The sequence below is a fragment of the Nymphalis io genome, chromosome 24, assembly GCF_905147045.1.
Source record: "Nymphalis io chromosome 24, ilAglIoxx1.1, whole genome shotgun sequence".
NCBI lineage: Eukaryota > Metazoa > Arthropoda > Insecta > Lepidoptera > Nymphalidae > Nymphalis > Nymphalis io.
The window spans coordinates 5,879,172-5,898,151 of NC_065911.1; the positions used below are offsets into that span (position 1 = coordinate 5,879,172).

General features: G+C 33.2%; 2 protein-coding genes across 3 annotated transcripts in view; both read right to left on the reverse strand.

Moving 5' to 3' along the window:
• LOC126777842 (uncharacterized) overlaps window positions 1–18,980 on the reverse strand; it is a 119,532-nt gene that overhangs the window by 60,050 nt on the left and 40,502 nt on the right. The window lies entirely within an intron of this gene.
• LOC126777894 (tubulin beta chain) lies at window positions 867–2,598 on the reverse strand. The gene is made up of 2 exons (XM_050501187.1): window positions 2,462–2,598; window positions 867–2,220 (listed from the first exon to the last, which is right to left on the reverse strand). The coding sequence occupies exons 1-2, from the start codon at window positions 2,516–2,518 to the stop codon at window positions 934–936; spliced, it is 1,344 nt and encodes a 447-aa protein (XP_050357144.1). The 5' UTR covers window positions 2,519–2,598; the 3' UTR covers window positions 867–933.

Here is an 18,980-nt window from a genome sequence, read left to right on the forward strand (position 1 = left end):
AATGTCCCACTGCTGGGCTATAGGCCTCCTCTCCTCTTTTTGAGGAGAAGGTTTGGAGCTTATTCCACCACGCTGCTCCAATGCGGGTTGGTAGAATTCACATGTGGCAGAATTTCAGTGAAATTAGACACATGCAGGTTTCCTCACGATGTTTTCCTTCACCGTTAAGCACGAGATGAATTATAAACACAAATTAAGCACATGAAAATTCAGTGGTGCTTGCCCGGGTTTGAACCCACGATCATCGGTTAAGATTCACGCGTTCTTACCACAGGGCCATCTCGGCTTATAATAAGACCTATACTATGCGTTTATCTGAATGTCTTTACAAAGTGACGGATCAGCTTTAAAATACTACCAGCATTTAGCACCTATTTTGTACTATTTAGTACCTTTATTTAAATATTTGTTACCAAAATCATTAACAAAAAATCAAATTTTAAAATGGCCGGTCATCTTACGTCAGTCATTATAATTTTTGCACAAAGGCTCCGTATTGGTCAATTGTTTTTACACAATCATTAAGTACTTACTACTAACTTGATTACTCTTATAGAATGGTCATACGAAAAAGCTATTTGATTTGAAGACGAGAATACAAGCTTAAAGAGAAATACAAATCATTATTTCCAAGCCAATTCAAACAATTTTCTTTTTGAAAATTGAACTACATTTTAAAATTGAAAATTTCAACAAGAAACTTAATACTAGGTTAGACTATCATTACTAGGTTTCCCAATACAAGAAAACAATCACTTATTAAAAATGTTATAATAATGCTTATATTTGTTCAAAAATTACGATTCTGTATTGCAAAGTTTTCTATTTTGTGTGAGCTAAATATATTAAATAAAAATGAAATACTATTTCGAATTAAAAATATAATAAAACTTTAAAAATAAACAATATAATGAAAATCTTAAAAAAATAAGTCTAATCCCCTTCATCACCACCCTCCTCCTCTTCATCGAATTCACCTTCTTCCTCAGCAGTGGCATCTTGGTATTGCTGGTACTCTGACACTAAGTCGTTCATGTTGCTCTCAGCTTCAGTGAATTCCATTTCATCCATCCCTTCTCCAGTGTACCAGTGCAAAAATGCCTTACGTCTGAACATAGCTGTGAACTGCTCAGAAATTCGTTTAAACAGCTCTTGGATAGCCGTCGAATTGCCAATAAAAGTAGCAGACATTTTCAAACCTCGTGGAGGAATATCACACACTGCAGTTTTTACATTATTGGGAATCCATTCTACGAAATATGATGAATTCTTGTTCTGAATATTCATCATCTGCTCATCAACTTCTTTCATTGACATTCGGCCTCGGAAAACTGCAGCCACAGTTAAGTAGCGACCATGGCGAGGGTCACAGGCAGCCATCATGTTCTTTGCATCGAACATTTGCTGAGTCAACTCTGGTACTGTAAGCGCTCGGTACTGCTGACTTCCTCGAGATGTCAGAGGTGCAAATCCAGGTATGAAGAAATGGAGACGAGGAAAGGGAACCATGTTTACTGCGAGCTTTCTCAAGTCGGCGTTTAATTGACCGGGGAATCTTAGACAAGTGGTAACTCCAGACATTGTAGCGGACACAAGGTGGTTCAGGTCGCCGTAGGTCGGTGTGGTCAATTTTAGCGTTCGGAAGCAAATGTCATACAATGCCTCATTATCTATACAATAAGATTCATCAGTATTTTCTACGAGTTGATGAACTGACAAAGTTGCGTTATAAGGCTCCACAACTGTATCAGATACTTTAGGGGACGGCACTACGCTAAATGTATTCATAATGCGATCAGGATATTCTTCTCTTATTTTTGAAATCAGAAGTGTTCCTAGACCAGCTCCAGTACCACCACCAAGCGAGTGCGTCAACTGGAACCCTTGCAAGCAATCGCACCCTTCCGCCTCTTTCCTCACGACATCGAGGACAGAATCAACCAATTCTGCGCCTTCAGTGTAATGACCCTTAGCCCAATTATTGCCTGCGCCAGACTGACCAAAGACAAAATTATCCGGACGAAATATCTGCCCAAATGGTCCAGATCGGACAGAGTCCATGGTACCAGGTTCGAGGTCCACCAAAATGGCTCGCGGTACATATTTACCGCCAGTAGCTTCGTTGTAGTACACGTTAATCCGTTCCAATTGAAGGTCTGAGTCACCGTGGTATGTGCCAGTTGGATCTATGCCATGCTCGTCCGATATAACCTCCCAGAACTGGAAATGTAAGATTTATGTCACTGCATAGTTATACAAGCAATATTAGTGTAGTTTTATTGGGATTGGTTTGGCCAAGTTTTGAACTGTTTTTTTAGTAATGGCGTTAAAAGGAAATAAATATGCGTTAAAATTATTTACTATATCTTTAGTTTTTAATCGTTTTATTAGATGATATAGTCGAGTAGTAAAAAGATTTTATTTTGTTAAATTTTCTAGAAATTCTTAAAATATATTTTACCTTAGCTCCGATTTGATTACCGCACTGTCCAGCTTGTATGTGTACAATTTCCCTCATTATGGATTTATTATCTTTTACTTATATAAGATTTCAAGACACCGACCGCAGAAGTTCACGACCTACCAGATAGATGGGCTTAAAACAAATGTAAATTTTCAACAACGTTCTATTTGTTATTTCGAATTGTTTAAAAATATTTTACTTTTAAAATTAAATAACCTCCTTGGTTTTATTCAAAGAGGTTTTTTCAATTTGAAATAGTTTGAAAAACTTTTAAATATATATTAACTATTATTCAACTATAATTATTCGTGAATTATTGAATAACGGCTTTTGGTTATTTCTATGCGTATATATTAAAAAAAAATATAATTATTATAGTGATTGTCGGATATCATATACTGATATTTCATAATAATTTTCTTTAGTAAATTTCAAATTGTTCTTACAAAATATACAGACCATTTGTTCTGGTAATTTATTATATTCTCTATTGGTTAACGTTGACATATATAGATGAAGGCAAATATCGTTGCTACTGTCAGCTGACATGGCTATTTTTTAAACAATATCTATATAGAGTAGTTTTAATAACAGCAATTGCTGGCCCGTATTTTTCAAGTAAAAATTGGTTTAATAATTTTAATTTTTAAAACCTAATTCAAAATATACATAAATTATTACTTGTAATAATCATATACAATTTTATTTATATATACTGTATGAACATCAACGAATTAATTTCAAGTTATTTATACAATACATTATATATAACATGAGTTTTAAATTTAGTTTTTGGTAAACTTTGAATCTAAAGTAATTCCTAAAACATTGTAGTATCGTCTACTAATAAATCTCTATTATCTAATAAAATAAGTAGTTTTATTTTTATTTTTATAGAATAGGAAGGTGGACGAGCATATGGGCCACCTGATGGTAAGTGGTCACAAACGCCCATAGCCATTGGCATTGTAAGAAATGTTAACCATCGCTTACATCGCCAATGCGCCACCAACCTTGGGAACTAAGATGTTATGTCCCTTGTGCCTGTAATTAAACTGGCTCATTCACCCTTCAAACCGAAACACAACAATATCAAGTATTGCTGTTTTGCGGTAGAATATCTGATGAGTGGGTGGTACCTACCCAGACGAGCTTGCACAAAGCCCTACCACCAGTAAAAATTAATAAGTCTAGCATAGTTCGTGTATTAAAATATCTTTTATCACTTTACAATTTTTAGATGTTAATCTTGTAGTTATATCATATAACTGATTATTGTTGAAATAGTATATCTTCGTATCTAAAATACAAACAATGAATTTTCGTAACAAAGCATATAAAATGTAACAGTAAAATATATTTTACTGTAGTAATACATATAAAATATATACATACACGAAGAAGAGAAAAAACTTCAATAATTTAGATAATGTTTATAATTTTACGAATAATGAAAACGTTATACGAGTAAGTTAACTTAAAATATATTTATATTTTTTGTTATATTTACACGGACAGGCAAATGGGTCACCTGATGGTAAGTGGGCACCAACTCCCATGATATTAATTCCCATTCCACACGACGAGCCGGTTGGCGTGGTTGGTAGATACTTGCCTTTTCACGCCGAAGGTTGTGGGTTCGATTCCCACCCAGGACAGACATTTGTGTGCATGAACATTTCTGTTTGTCCTGAGTCTGGGTGTAATTTTCTATATAAGTATGTATTTACAAAAGAAAAGTAGTATATGTAGTATATCAGTTCTCTGGTTTCCATAGCACAAGCTTTATACAAGCTTAATTTGGGATCAGATGACCGTGTGTGAAAAATGTCCCAGGATATTATTATTATTATTATTATTATTCCTTTCATCGCCAATGCGCCACTCACCTTGGGAACTAAGATGTTATGTCCCTTGCCTGTACACTGGCTCACCACCCTTCAAGCCGGAACGCAACAAACTAATAGAAATAAATACATTTAAAATAAATTAATTTAAAAATGTAATAACATCTTCATATATTTATTCAATTATTGAGGGTAGAATTTTAATGACAAAATCAACGGCGTTCTTACTTCTTCCATTTGACGTGTCAGTGTATGCTGTCTCTATCTCACTCGTAGCACTATCAATGCAGCTATCACTTCTTATACCTGACGTTAAATACTAGGTAGTGTTATGTAATTACAGCGAATGATTCCTTTTATGAGAACTTCTTAATTCGAAGATAAATTTAAAAGTCAGTTTTCGTTTTTATTAGTTAGTAATTTTTAGATGACAATGATAACCAAATTAAATTCATTTAATCAAGTAGCCTTTGAAATTATATGGTTTCAAAACGTTTCGCTTTACTTGAATATACTTGAAGCATAGGTTGAAGTGTCGACATGAAGTTTACAATTTGTTATTAAAACTATAGTATCGTACTATAGTAACTATTGTAGTAAAAATAAATGTATGGGATGACTCCTATACATTTATTCCTACTCGTTGTTCGTAGTTCTAATACATAAGTAGGAATGGCAAGGCAAGACCAAAGTTTTATGTGGCCAAGATAAATTTTACGAGGCCTATATATTTTCGTTTTGTTGACGATTTTTATAAGATCATTTTAAAATAAAATAGAAATTGTTAACTGCCTACTTGAAATAAATAAATAAAAAAAAAAAGTACACGTATTTATTAAAAAAATATACAAATAAAATTAACAATCGATAGTCAGTAGACAGTAACTAGTTATATATCGTGTTTAAATATAGGCTCACATGTCGGAAATCCCTAGTGGTGTACACGCGAATCCGAGTGAAAGCAACTGTTATCTGATCAATTAGTCTAATGCATTTCATGGACCTATTCGACCGGCGAACACACATAAAATCATCATGATGAACGACACAAAGGCTTGGATTATATAAATACATGGTACATTGATAGCATGTTATATATTTATTGTAATGAATATATATAACAATATAGTTTTGGGACTACGAAGTTGATTTACAGTTATTCTTTTTGGAATTCATTTTACGAATTGTAAGAAAGAAAACTTTATGGAAAAATAATAATAATGATATCAAATATAGATAATATCCTGGGACATTATTCCCCCACGTTCATCTGATGCCAAACTATGCAAAGCTTGTACTATAATAATAATAATCATTTATTTGCATGAAACATAGTTTTACAGATGTTATGATTTCTTTATAAGTCTCTAATACATTTCGCCCACGATAGGCACGCAAATATATTTGTTAACAAGTAATTAATATTAAATACAGATCATACCAATCGTACATTAAAATATTTATATTAATATATGTATAAAATGATGAAAATAAAATTTGGTTTAAAATTAACAACAATTAATTAAATTCAATGATTTACTGAAGTTTATACATTTAAGTGCGTAGTTAAATAATGAAATATACATTTACTTTATTTAAAATAGGTAGACACACTTAACCGTCAAATCGTCATTGGTAAAAAACCAGACATCTGATATACTACATGTACTACTTTTATTTTGTAAATACATACTTATATAGATAATTAGACTCAGACTCAGGACAAAAATATATGTTCATGCACACAAATGTCTGTCCTGGATGGGAATCGAAACCACAATCTTCGACGTGAAAGTCAAGTATTTACAAATCAAGCCAACTGGCCCGTCATGACATCGAAAATGATAGTTTTTTTTATAGAATAGGAAGGCGGACGAGCATATGGGCCACCTGATGGTAAGTGGTCACCAACGCCCATAGATATTGGCATTGTAAGTAATGTTAACCATCGCTTATATCACCAATGCGCCACCAACCTTGGGAACTAAGATGTTATGTCCCTTGTGCCTGTAATTACACTGGCTCACTCACCCTTCAAACCGGAACACAACAATACCAAGTACTGCTGCTTTGCGGTAGAATATCTGATGAGTGGATGGTATAGAGTTGTGTTCATAAAATAAATGTATTTTTGTTGGTTTTGTACACACACATTCACACGGAGAAGCAACGAAGTATGTAGGATGCGCACATATGTTCAAGGGATTAGAGAGCGCTGGTGGCAGTGGATATGACGGCATAAGAGAACGTCACGCTGTTAGCCGTCACGGTATATAAGTCGAAGTCACCCAAGAAACTACGATAAATGTTTCTTATAGAAAATTCAATGATTCGGTTTTGAACCTAAATATTCTTAAAATATTCAATTCAAATAAATCTGCATAATCCGAAAATGGTTAAGCAACTTCCATCACGCAATGATGATGATTCTCTTATTATCTTTAAGAATATATTCCACTTTATTTAATATTTTTTTGGAAAAAAATATGAATAAACAAATAATATAAGAGTAACAGAAAACCATTAATCAAACAACAAATGGTGCGCAAAGGCGTTCTTATCTCTTATAACTCTCCGGACAACCTTTGGTGAAAGAGATTTTGTAAGAGTGTAAGAGAACAGATAAGTGCATTTGAATATTACTAGATGGCAGGTAATAACTATTGCATAAAAAACATTTACATTAAATATTATAATATCATTTATTTTCGTAAAATAATAAATGGAAAATAATTTAAATTCTATTTTTTATACTGATTTTTCTCGTGTCAATATAAATAATATCACAATTATTTGTCGCTGTGTCTGGTTTTTGGAAAGCCTGTTTTGGATCGGGGATTATTTTTTAGTTCAAAATACTTCGAACATTGATTTAATGGAAGTCCCGAGTTAAATTACAATACATTTGTTCTTACAATTAGTTCGAACATAAGATAATTGATGTTAATAATATATATTAATAATAATAGCCCCCCTGATCGGTTTGGCCACGGTGGCCAATCAGATGAGAGATTAGCCAACTGCGCAGGACATATTATAGTGCACAAGTGTGTGCGTAAACACAGGTGCACTCTCTATTCTCTCAAAGCTGCTACTGAGAAAACTCAATAACTTTTATCGGCCCGACCTAGAGTTTGAAACCAGGACCTCGAGATCTAAAGCCTTATAGCTAGCCACTAGACAAACCAAGGAATCATAATATTATATTATTAACAGTATAATGTATTCAAGGTGTCGAATAATCGATTTAAATCAAAATTATGTATGGAAACATTGGCATTAAATTTTATTGTTTGCCTTGATGACCTGGAGTTGAAGGGTCACCTGATGGTAAGTAGGCAACGAAACTGCAATTAGAAAACAATCGTTACACCGTCAGTGCACTGTCAATGTGTCGAAAATGTTCAAATTGGAACAAAGAAATACAAAGTCATTATGTCGGTGTAATAAATGATTAGTGCGCGGTACCACTCGGATGGTAACACAAACAAACTAGACCAAACAATATATATAAAATATTTACATTAATAATAGCGTCATAATTCATAATGAGTTAGAATATTTTGACAACGCTTCAGCTCAAAAACCAAATTCATTTCTGTTCCTGAAAGGATTTTTAATAAGCCTTTTTAAATGGAGCCGTGACCGCAGACCGCTGGGTCGTGTCACTGTCGAATGCACGTACGTTCATTATTACGACGTAATGACATCAATTAATGTTATTTTAGAGAATTAAATTTAATAGTTGCTGTATGATACTTCAAAGCGCTTTAAAGCACAAAATTGTTTAATTAGGTGTTTTCATAATACAGGAAAATCGATCAGTCACTTTCTGATAAAGAATAATATGCTCTTAATTGTGACACGCATACACAAAGTATTATGGTTATGTAATAGGATATTAACGAGTTATTATGTATAAGAAGTGACGTCAAAATATACTTTTTTTCAAGTAGGCCCTCAACACACTTTTGAACATACAACTACCACCGGTTCGGAATGTTGATTCTAACGAGAGGAACCAGCAAGTAACTCAGTAGTTGCTCCTTTTAATAATTAAAAAATACTTGTAATAATCGTATATAATTATATTTATATATTCTGTTTAAACACAAACGTGATGTTTGATGAGTGGTTTCCTACCTAATCATATTTTATATTTTATATTATTTTTTGTTGTTCTATAATAATCCTTGTATACCTTTACGTTTTGTTTAAAAATTGTAAAAAATATAATTTTAAAATTTTAACGTTCAAATGAAGAAATAGTTAATATTTTTTTAAATAATTCTGTGTGTATTTTAAATACTGGATGCACGGTATATTAAGCGTATATTCGTTTCTGACGATAACGAAAACGATCGATATTCACGATCAAATAAAAAAAAAAAGAAATTTATTTTCAGACCATTGGCATAAAGCGTATAAAATCGAGTTTGACATTACCTTCCAGTTTCTAGGTTCCAAATTGCCATCTAGATGATACACTTAGACGACCTCATTTTCAGAATAAGATAATCGAAATAATTTGTGAAATTTAGTAGCTAACTTGTAAGGCTATAGATTCCGGGTTCGAGGGTCGGTCCAATAAACAGGTAAAGTAAAGGTCACAAACACCCACGAACCTTTACAATTGCGTCGAGAGATAGCAGCGCTGAGCGCTTTCTATCGACTGTATCACGGCAAGTGCTCTGAGGAATTATTCTCTCTAATTCCTGCTTCCCCCTTCCTTCTTAAGTCCACGCGAGCTGGTTCTCGATGTCACCGCCTAACTGTGACATCAATTCCATCGCGAACAAAGAAATTTGGCAACTCCTTTCTTTGTCGCACTTCCAAAAAATGGAATTCCTTACCAGCTCACGTGTTCCCCTCCTCTTACAACCCGGGTTCCTTCAAACGAGGCGTGAAGAGGCATCTTGCGGGCCGGCTAGGCGAAGGCGGCTAGTGCAGAACGTTTTTCGCGTCTGTACTGGCCGTCATCGCGTTTGGACTCTACTACCACTTACCATCAGGTGGAGTAGAGTCATTTGCCCTCCCGGCGAATATAAAAAAAACAGTATTTTCCTTTATGAAACCAATGGGATTTTTTCAGTTAGAATTTAGGAAGTTGTTTTGTTATAATCGTGTGCCTCAGAAAGCACGGAAAACGTTAGTCCTCGAGCTCGCTGTGTTGTTGTTGAGTTGCCATCCCTTTGGATATGAGATTGGAGGCATAGAAAGTACATAATTATTACGTGTATTATCCACTATGTATATTTTATTTTTTTATTTTGCATCCTTAAACCCTCTAAAATTAATACATGATTAGCAATTGCTTGAATATCTTCAATAAGCCACCTTAAGTGTATATAATTTTCAAGTACAGTGTATGGTTTAATTACTTTTTTTTTAAACACGATAACGTTATGATCACGACATAGTAAAGCAATTAACGATAATAAGTATGTAACAAATTATACCGTAACCGTAACCGTAACAGCCTGTGAATGTCCCACTGCTGGGCTAAAGGCCTCCTCTCCTCTTTTTTGAGGAGAAGGTTTGGAGCTTATTCCACCACGCTGCTCCAATGCGGGTTGGTAGAATTCACATGTGGCAGAATTTCAGTGAAATTAGACACATGCAGGTTTCCTCACGATGTTTTCCTTCACCGTAAAGCACGAGATGAATTATAATCACAAATTAAGCACATGAAAATTCAGTGGTGCTTGCCCGGGTTTGAACCCACGATCATCGGTTAAGATTCACGCGTTCTTACCACAGGGCCATCTCGGCTTGTAACAAATTATAGCGTGTGCAAATAAACTCGTAACAGAAGAAATCTGGCTTTTACAAACTTATCAGATATTCTATCCGTAAACAGCAATACATGAATTGTTGTGTTCCGGTTTAATCGAGAGTGACCCAGTGTTAAGGCACAAGAAACATAACATCTTTGTTCCCAAAGTTGGTAGTGTATTGGCTATGTAAGGAATGACTTATATTCCTTACAGCGCCCATGTCTATGTGTTGGTCGCTCATCATCAGGTCAGCCTATTTCAATCTAATTTATGAAAAAAGAAAATATGTATCGAATCACATTATTGACAAAAATTATTTGTATAACAAAATAAAAACACATTAATTTCTTTTCCACTAAATTCCAAACAATCTCGAAATTAATTTATAATATTGAATGTTAAAACATACATTGCTTAACATTTTTCGTACCAAATTCTTTCAATCAATAAACAAAATGTAACATTTTAACATTAAATAAAGATTTGACATTGCTTTTAAATACCAATTAACTTCCACGGACTTTTGCAAACACAGTTAAAAATTCAGTCGCAAATGTACGGCCGTGTGCATTAATTTAGTCTAGTTCTATTTGTCGTTCATAGCTATTTGTAGCGAAAATACAGTCATAAAGTTCGATTTTACTTACACATATTTTTCACTCGTAAATTGTTTTTAAATAAAGCAGAATTTCTCGAAATTTTGTTTGTCTGTAATTTTTAAATAAAGAATATTCGTTTCTCGAAAGCTCTGTTTTATGTGTGATTTTTAAATAAAGAATATTCCCAGAAATTTCTCGAAAATTTTAAATTTTATGTGTTACGATTCGTCTTGTCCTCCCGCTATTCATTTAACTTACAAGCTATATTAAGAATGGATTATCAATATTGTATTTATAACAATAACAAGTTCACTGATAACAATTAGTGTTATCTGTATTAAGCTTGTTATATTCGAGTTTATAAAATTATTTATACGAGTAGACTCAATAAATATATTGGTATTCCGACTCCTTAGAGGCAATGTATCTTTCGTTAGGCAGCATGTTTACATTTGTAATAAGACTAGATTGCCCATGCAGCTTCGCCCACGTATGTGGGCGAGGAGGAGTATCCCTTTTTTGTATTCCAGACAAAACTGAAAATTGAATGCAAATTACAAGCAAACAAACTTTTATAATATTGTTTTTATTAATCAATTAATAAATGTGATAAATTATACATTGGCATTAGGTACATTACTTCTAAATAAATATATTGATATATATTATATAAGTAAAAAGGTAACTTTTTTATTGTAAACTTTTGGGTAGAATCCATCTGTTTGATTTTGCAAAACAACCATTTAAAAGTCACTTTAAATTATAATTTTATATTTATTTTATTTATAATATTATACAGGTGGATTAAAAATAAAATTAAATAATTGCATAACAATCATATATAAACGTATAGGGGTTTACTATACCAGAAGTGTTAATATAAGCTATTTCGATCATTCTAGTCACGGAACAAATAGTAACGGGCCGGTTGGCGTGGTTGGTAGATTGCCTTTCACGCCGAAGATTGTGGGTTCGATTCCCACCCAGGAAAGACATTTGTGTGCATGAATATGTCTGTTTGTCCTGAGTCTGGGTTTAATTATCTGTATAATATTGTATTTACAAAAGAAAAATAGTATGTAGTATATCAGTTGTATGGTTTCCATGATACAAGCTCTACTTAGCTTGGGATCAGATAGCCATGAGTGAATAATGTTCCAGAATATCACGTATTAGGTATCAAAATCTATTATATATTTTTTCTTTGTTGTATTTGGTAAGGTTTTTAGAATTGTCCGAGTTAAGATACGCAAAGTGAGATGGTTAATGGTCAATACTAATAAAATAAAAATCGCTGCAAGAAGTGGACTTAGAAATCGCTCTGGGAAATAACGAAATATTATTTTCTAAGCACATTGTTTTGTCGTATCGACATCGTGTCGTTGTCGTCGACGCTAAAATGTCATATAATAACAACAGAGTTTACATACATTTACATAGCAAAACGACATTTGCTCGAGCCCGGACAGATGATTGTTCGTTGTTTGTTCGAACTTCAGGGTTCAGTAGATTTCCCTGATTTGTTGGAGGAGGGGTCGAGGGGCGGGGGTTAAGTTTGCATTACATAAAGTCGCTATTAGGAATAGTTTTTCTCCAAACTTTCTGAACTGACTGTTAAATTATTTAGTCGGTGAAGTTTTGAAAAGAAAACAAAAGTAAGACTTAAAGTTAGTAATAAGTTAACGCAAGTATTACGGAAGTATTTAAGTTTGTATGTATAATTGAGGCCATTGTGTCCAACTTAAAGTATTTACAGCTTGACGTGTTCAAGGCTATAATGAATATATTATTAGATTTTCGATAGTAACTTTTTCTAACATTACATTATTACAAAACTTTAGCTTGCTATATGAGGAAAGAAAAAATAAATATGAACATTTATTAAAGAAAATTCAAACACTATTATGACTAATATATAACAGACGCGGAATTAATTATGTATAGGGATTTGGTAAATAAAATGGATTTATTTAAGTATATATTAATTGTAATTAAATTTAATTACCACAGATTACCGTACACTTTGTCATTTTTTTAAGTGTATTTTTAAATAAGCCTAAAATTAATAAAAACGATTTAAAAAAATGTTTCACTCTAAAGAAAATGATTCCTATCCAGTGATGAAAAATTTTTTGAAACCTTCCTTAAGATGAGATTATAAATACAAATGAAGCTCTTGATAACACTATGTTACACACATATATTATGTTAGATGGACTCGTTTAGTAAGTTCATATTAATTTCTAAACTCGTATAGCATATACGGTTCTATAACTTAGAAGCAGCGTAACGAAACTATGAGGCTTTGTCCCTGTGTAAACTACTCACAAGTTGCACAATTTCAGATTAAAAGGATTAGTCATGTGGGCTCAACTTAAGTGTGTATATATATGTATACACTATACATAAATTCAAATTTCTGTTTTACTGACTAAGAACTTTGGCAAGGTCTTTGAATATGTTGTATAAGTTATTTGAGTAAGAGTATGAAACATGTTTTGAAAAAAATTGCTGTTTGAGAATTAAAGTTTTTATGTTTTTATATAAATTAATAAAGATGTTTTGGCCAATATTTTAACACCTATAAAGTTATCATCTGTTGAGAGTATTTTTACAAGATTTTTTTTAAACATGTAAGCCTCTCTGCGTAGGTGTACTCCATACTTATCATATATTCTTTCGCTAAACGGCAATAATTAGTGATGTAAGCTAGTGTAACTATAGTTACTGTGAGCACTACTAATTCAATACAGCATGGTGGAATAAGGTCTAAGCCTTCTTCTTCAAGAGAGAAGAGGCTGGCCAGCTGTGGAATATTACTGTATTGTTTTTTACTTTTTTGTCACTTTGATTTTTTAAATGAAAAGTGTTATTTTTTTATAAAGAAGTAGATCGTGGCGCCTGGGAGTCATTTGCCATCACGGCTGACGAGTCGGTGATACCACCAAGGTGAGGTAATAGATGTCACACATCAATGACATGGATTTACCTCGTTCATTTATAACGTCTTTAACAAATGTTTATTTTGAGTATTTTGTACAACATAGAATATGTGATAGAAAAAAAAATGTAAAATAAAAAACATTTTGTTACGTTACATATAAGAGCGGCACAATTAAGTTTGACCTTGAAATTTGGCTCTCATAGTGCTTGTTTTCGTTCTCTGTCTCTATAATATGAAGTAGTGGTACCAGCCTGTTAATGTCCACGGCTTGGCTAATGACCACTAATTTTAAGAAGATTTATAGGTTATTTCATCAAGCTTTTCTATTGGTGGATAAGCATGTCGCAGAATTTAATTTGACACATACGTCTTACAATGTTTTCCTTCACCGAGCACATGATGAATTATAAACAAAAATTCAGTAGTGCGCCCACAATCATCGCAAACGATTCATTTGTTTCAACCTTTGGGCCATCTCAGCTATCACATAAAATAAACGTTTGAAACTTCAATTATGTTGTAAACATTTCTCTATCTGAATAAGAATAGAACTGGTCAAGAAAGCGACACATTTCACTGGGCGTTGCAAGATTTGAATGTTTGGCGAAATCCCCTTATTTAAATTCAGCATCATTTATTCAGTTTTGCGCGGATCTTATATAATGCAAGGAATTGTGATATATGAGATAAAATTTGTCAAACACAACTGCATATTTATTCTTGTTGTGATTCAGCATACGCTACTGCTTAGTGTGGCTTGAAAAGTTGGTTGGTTTTCGTCATATTTTAAATCATATTTATCTTAAGTCTTGTATGCAATGCTAACGTGATTGTGTGAATTTTTGATAGTATTATCTTAATTCATATTACTTTTCCTGTGTGATTCAGTTAGTAGTATTAATGGTTTTTATAATGGATTTTTTTATACAATAGGTAGGCGGGCGAGTATAGTAGGTTGCCACAACCTGATGTTAAGTGGTCACCAATGCCCATAGACATTGGCATTGGAAGAAATGTTAACGTTCGCTTACATCGCCAATGCACCACCAACCTTGGGTCCTAAGATGTTATGTCAATTGTGCCTGTAATTACACTGGCTCAATCACCCTTCAAACTGGAACACAACAATACCAAGTACTGCTGTTTTGCGGTAGAATATTTGATGAGGGGCTGGTACTTAATCAGACGAGCTTCCTACCACCAGTAAAATATAATATTTAGAGCCAAGACAGCCAAGCGGATATAATACGTCGATATTACCAGATGACGCATCGAAAACCAAACGATTATTAGTGCCTTTCCGTATCCTTAATTTATGTTTATAATTATTCCGTGACGATGAAGCATTGTGAGATATCAATTAGCGTTGGATGAATTTCTGTCACACGTCCACCAATCCGTATTGGAATAGGGTGGTGTTCTAAGCTTCAGCTTTCTATTCAAAAAGGAGAGAAATGTTTTAGCGACGTTTATCTGAAACTTAACAACATTAATCATTAAGAACAATTTTGGTAAATTTCATAAAATCTGGACGTCGACCATCGTCGATCTGTATTGTAATTGATTGACTTTTGATTGGAAATTAATAGCGCATGACATTCAATGCGCTGCCAGTATTTATACATAGTTCAACTGGAAGCCTTTTTTGAGTAAAAAAAACACAAATTTCAGAAAAGAAAACATATTTTATATCAAATAAATGTAAAGTGGCGTGACATTCTATCTGTGTTCTATATTAAACTTTATACATATTTGAGTTCTAACAAGTTTCTTAAGTGCTGTTTTTTCCCTTTTTTTTTATTTAAGACAATATTTGATATCACTTTTTGTTTTTCATCATATATATATATACTAGCAAAGTCCGTTGATTTGTCTGCGTAAAAATTCACTTCGTGATTAAAATCCTCCATATTCTACCGTTTTAACATATATTGTGATAAATTATACAGATATAATATTCAAATTATTAAAAGACTGGTAACTCACTAAAAGCCATTTTATCTTAACAAGAGACAATTATTTTAAATGCATCAACATACACTTCAATTTTATTTTATTTAATGATTTATTACATGAAATAATAGATAAAGTAAAAAGATTTTAAAATAAATGTAACATTCTACATGAAAAAAAACTTTTATGTATTCTTTGTATATAAACAAACATATGTGTATTATATATATGAAATGCCTTGTGTATTTTTTTTAGTTTATTTAGTAAGCAAGTTCTTGCTGTATTACTACTGCCGACAACCGTGGATTTACTCGCAGAATATTAAACAAATATATATTAGTATTTGACGAGCCGGTCGGCGTGGTTGGTGGACGCTTGCCTTTCATGCCGAAGGTTGTGGGTTTGATTCCCACCCAGGACAGATATTTGTGTGCATGAACATATCTGTTTGTCCTGAGTCTGGATGTAATTATCTATATAAGTATGTTTTTACTAAAGAAAAATAGTATGTATAGTATATCAGTAGTCTGGTTTCCACAGTACAAGCTCTGTACAAGCTTAATTTGGGATCAGATGGCCGTGTGTGAAAAAAATCCCAGGATGTTATTATGTTATTATTATTAGTCAATGCTCAAGGCGACAAAATTTCCGAACGTTATGTTGATAATTAGATATACTTTGAACAGATCGATTGTATAAAGTTGAAGATAAAAGATGCGCAGCAGTATATAAAAAGCCGAGATGGCCTAGTGGTAAGAACGCGTGAATCTTAACCGATGATCGTGGGTTCAAACCCGGGCAAGCACCACTGAATTTTCATGTGCTTAATTTGTGTTTATAATTCATCTTGTGCTTTAACGGTGAAGGAAAACATCGTGAGGAAACCTGCATGTGTCTAATTTCATTGAAATTCTGCCACATGTGTATTCTACCAACCCGCATTGGAGCAGCGTGGTGGAATAAGCTCCAAACCTTCTCCTCAAAAAGGGAGAGGAGGCCTTAGCCCAGCAGTGGGACATTAACAGGCTGTTACTGTTACTGTTAGCAGTATATGATGTAAGGGCTTTGTGTGGACTAAATAGCCGTACTTAGTATTCTTGTGTTCCGGTTGGAAGGGTGAGTGAGTCAGTGACATTTTAGGCACAAGGGACATAACATCTTTCTTTTCAAAGTTGGTGGCACATTGGTGATATAGGGAAATCTTAATATTTACAGGTGGTGGCCACTTACCACCATTTACCACTTACATCCATTAGCTCGTCCACTTAACTATATTATAAAAAACATCTTCTCTTAAGATCGAAATGTCGATATTTTTGCTTTTACATTACGAAACAAATATTCCCCTTAAAGTATCTGAGATAAGGTATACGATACAGAGTGTTGGTCTAGACTATAACTACAGAATAATATTTTCAATATCAGATCAACGTTAGCTGTCGATGTAATCAGGAAAACGGAATGCATCTGCATTTGTCGCAACGGAACTTCGTCGAGATTGTTAGAGCAAATGTTCAAATCAAAGTATTTGTAGCGTTAGGGATGTCGCGTATATGCATATTATATAATAAGACTATAAATAAAAAATTTAATACTTGATCAAGGGTCAATCACCTATGCCGAAAATATTAATAATAATTTCTATCAATATTGGTATAAAATATAATTACTACAAGTAATTACTATTTAGATAGCTTGGGTGTGGGGTGGGGGGTTCCCTTAATAAAAGTCAACTCGTGGTTGTAGTATATGTATAATATTTTAAATATTTTTTTAAGAATGACGACGAACAAATGTTTGTTAAAATGGTGAACGGTCACCTTCGACCATATGTAATTAAAGCTGATTATAAATCTTGAAGTTAATAGAGGTTCGTTGAACTACAATAAACGGTTAATTAAGTTTAGCTAAATACATAAAATAATACGGATTAGCTTCACAAAAACTATAAAATAATTAAAAATTTAATAAGAAAGTTAAATTCTCAAATAATAAAGTGCCTGTAAATGTCCTTCTGCTAGGCTAAGGCCCTTTAAAAGAGTTTAGAAATTATTCCGCCACGCTTCTCCAGTACGGTTTGGTGTATACACGGACAGATTTTCATGCCACACATGCATGTTTTTACAACTATGAGTACAAGATGAACGTGATTATAAACACCAATGTCAATGTCAACAAATGTCCTTAACATGAAATTTTGCAATTTACATTTTGCAATTAATAAATTAAGTTAATTAACTTCTTATATAAATAGCTATCTAAGAAAAATAACACCAAAAGGTATGTTAGAATTATTCAGTACTTTTGTATTAAATGAAAGTTTATGAATATTAATAATATTTTTTTCATATGAATCATAAGTAGAGTTATAAAGGTTTATATGCGCAAAAATTACACATACATACGTAATTATAATGTTTCGTTCAATGTTGTCCAAACATATTACTGTAAGTGTAACTACCCTTTAAATTACATTAAACGCTACCCATTACGCCTTCATGGGTAAGATCAGGCATATTACAAAAAAAATGTATATAATTTTTATATCAATCAAGATTATTCCCCTACTCTTAACTTCTTAGCCATTAAGCTTTCTGTCAAAACGCGTAATGGCACCGCATTGCGGTTTAAGTGGTTTTTGTAAACTATAACCACCTCTAACGCCACATTCTTAGAGGTAAATATAATGTTCTCTTTGTAAACCCTCAAAAAAATGTTAAGTCACGCACGGTACCGTGTGGAGCGACCTCTTAGGTTATACCATGAATTTCTTAAAGGATTTTTACATAGCGGAATTAAGTTTATTTTATATTCTTACTAGCTACCCGTCCTGGTTTCGCACGGATAGATAATACGTAAAATTCTAGTTTTTTTGGGACAGGAACCTTTTTGCGTGTTCACAGAATGGCTTGTTAAGGTGTCATCACAATCACGTTAATGGTTTAGAAATGCATTGCGGACAGACAAAAATTCATTTTTAATCATTTAGCTTATGTTTTAATATGAACTGCTATGATTTGCAAATTGAAATTTATAAACTCATATTGACCAATAATTTCAGGATGAACCCATTATTCTACCACAAAATATCATTTTTTTATTGAAATAGTGAGACAGGCCGGCATGCAGTAAGTGAACGTCACCCTCCAAAAACATTGGCACAGTAACAAATATTAACCATCGATTAAATCGTCTAGTGCTACCAACCTTGAAAACTAAGATGTTGTATTCCTTGTGCCTGTAATTACACTGGTAAAGACATCCTTCAAAGCGGAACACAACAATATTCAATTTTGCTGTTTGGCTGCAGAATGTGGTGAGTTGGTGGCACTTACCAAGACGGACTTGCACAAAACCCTAACACCAAAAGTTTGTATTGTCATATGCCAATATAAA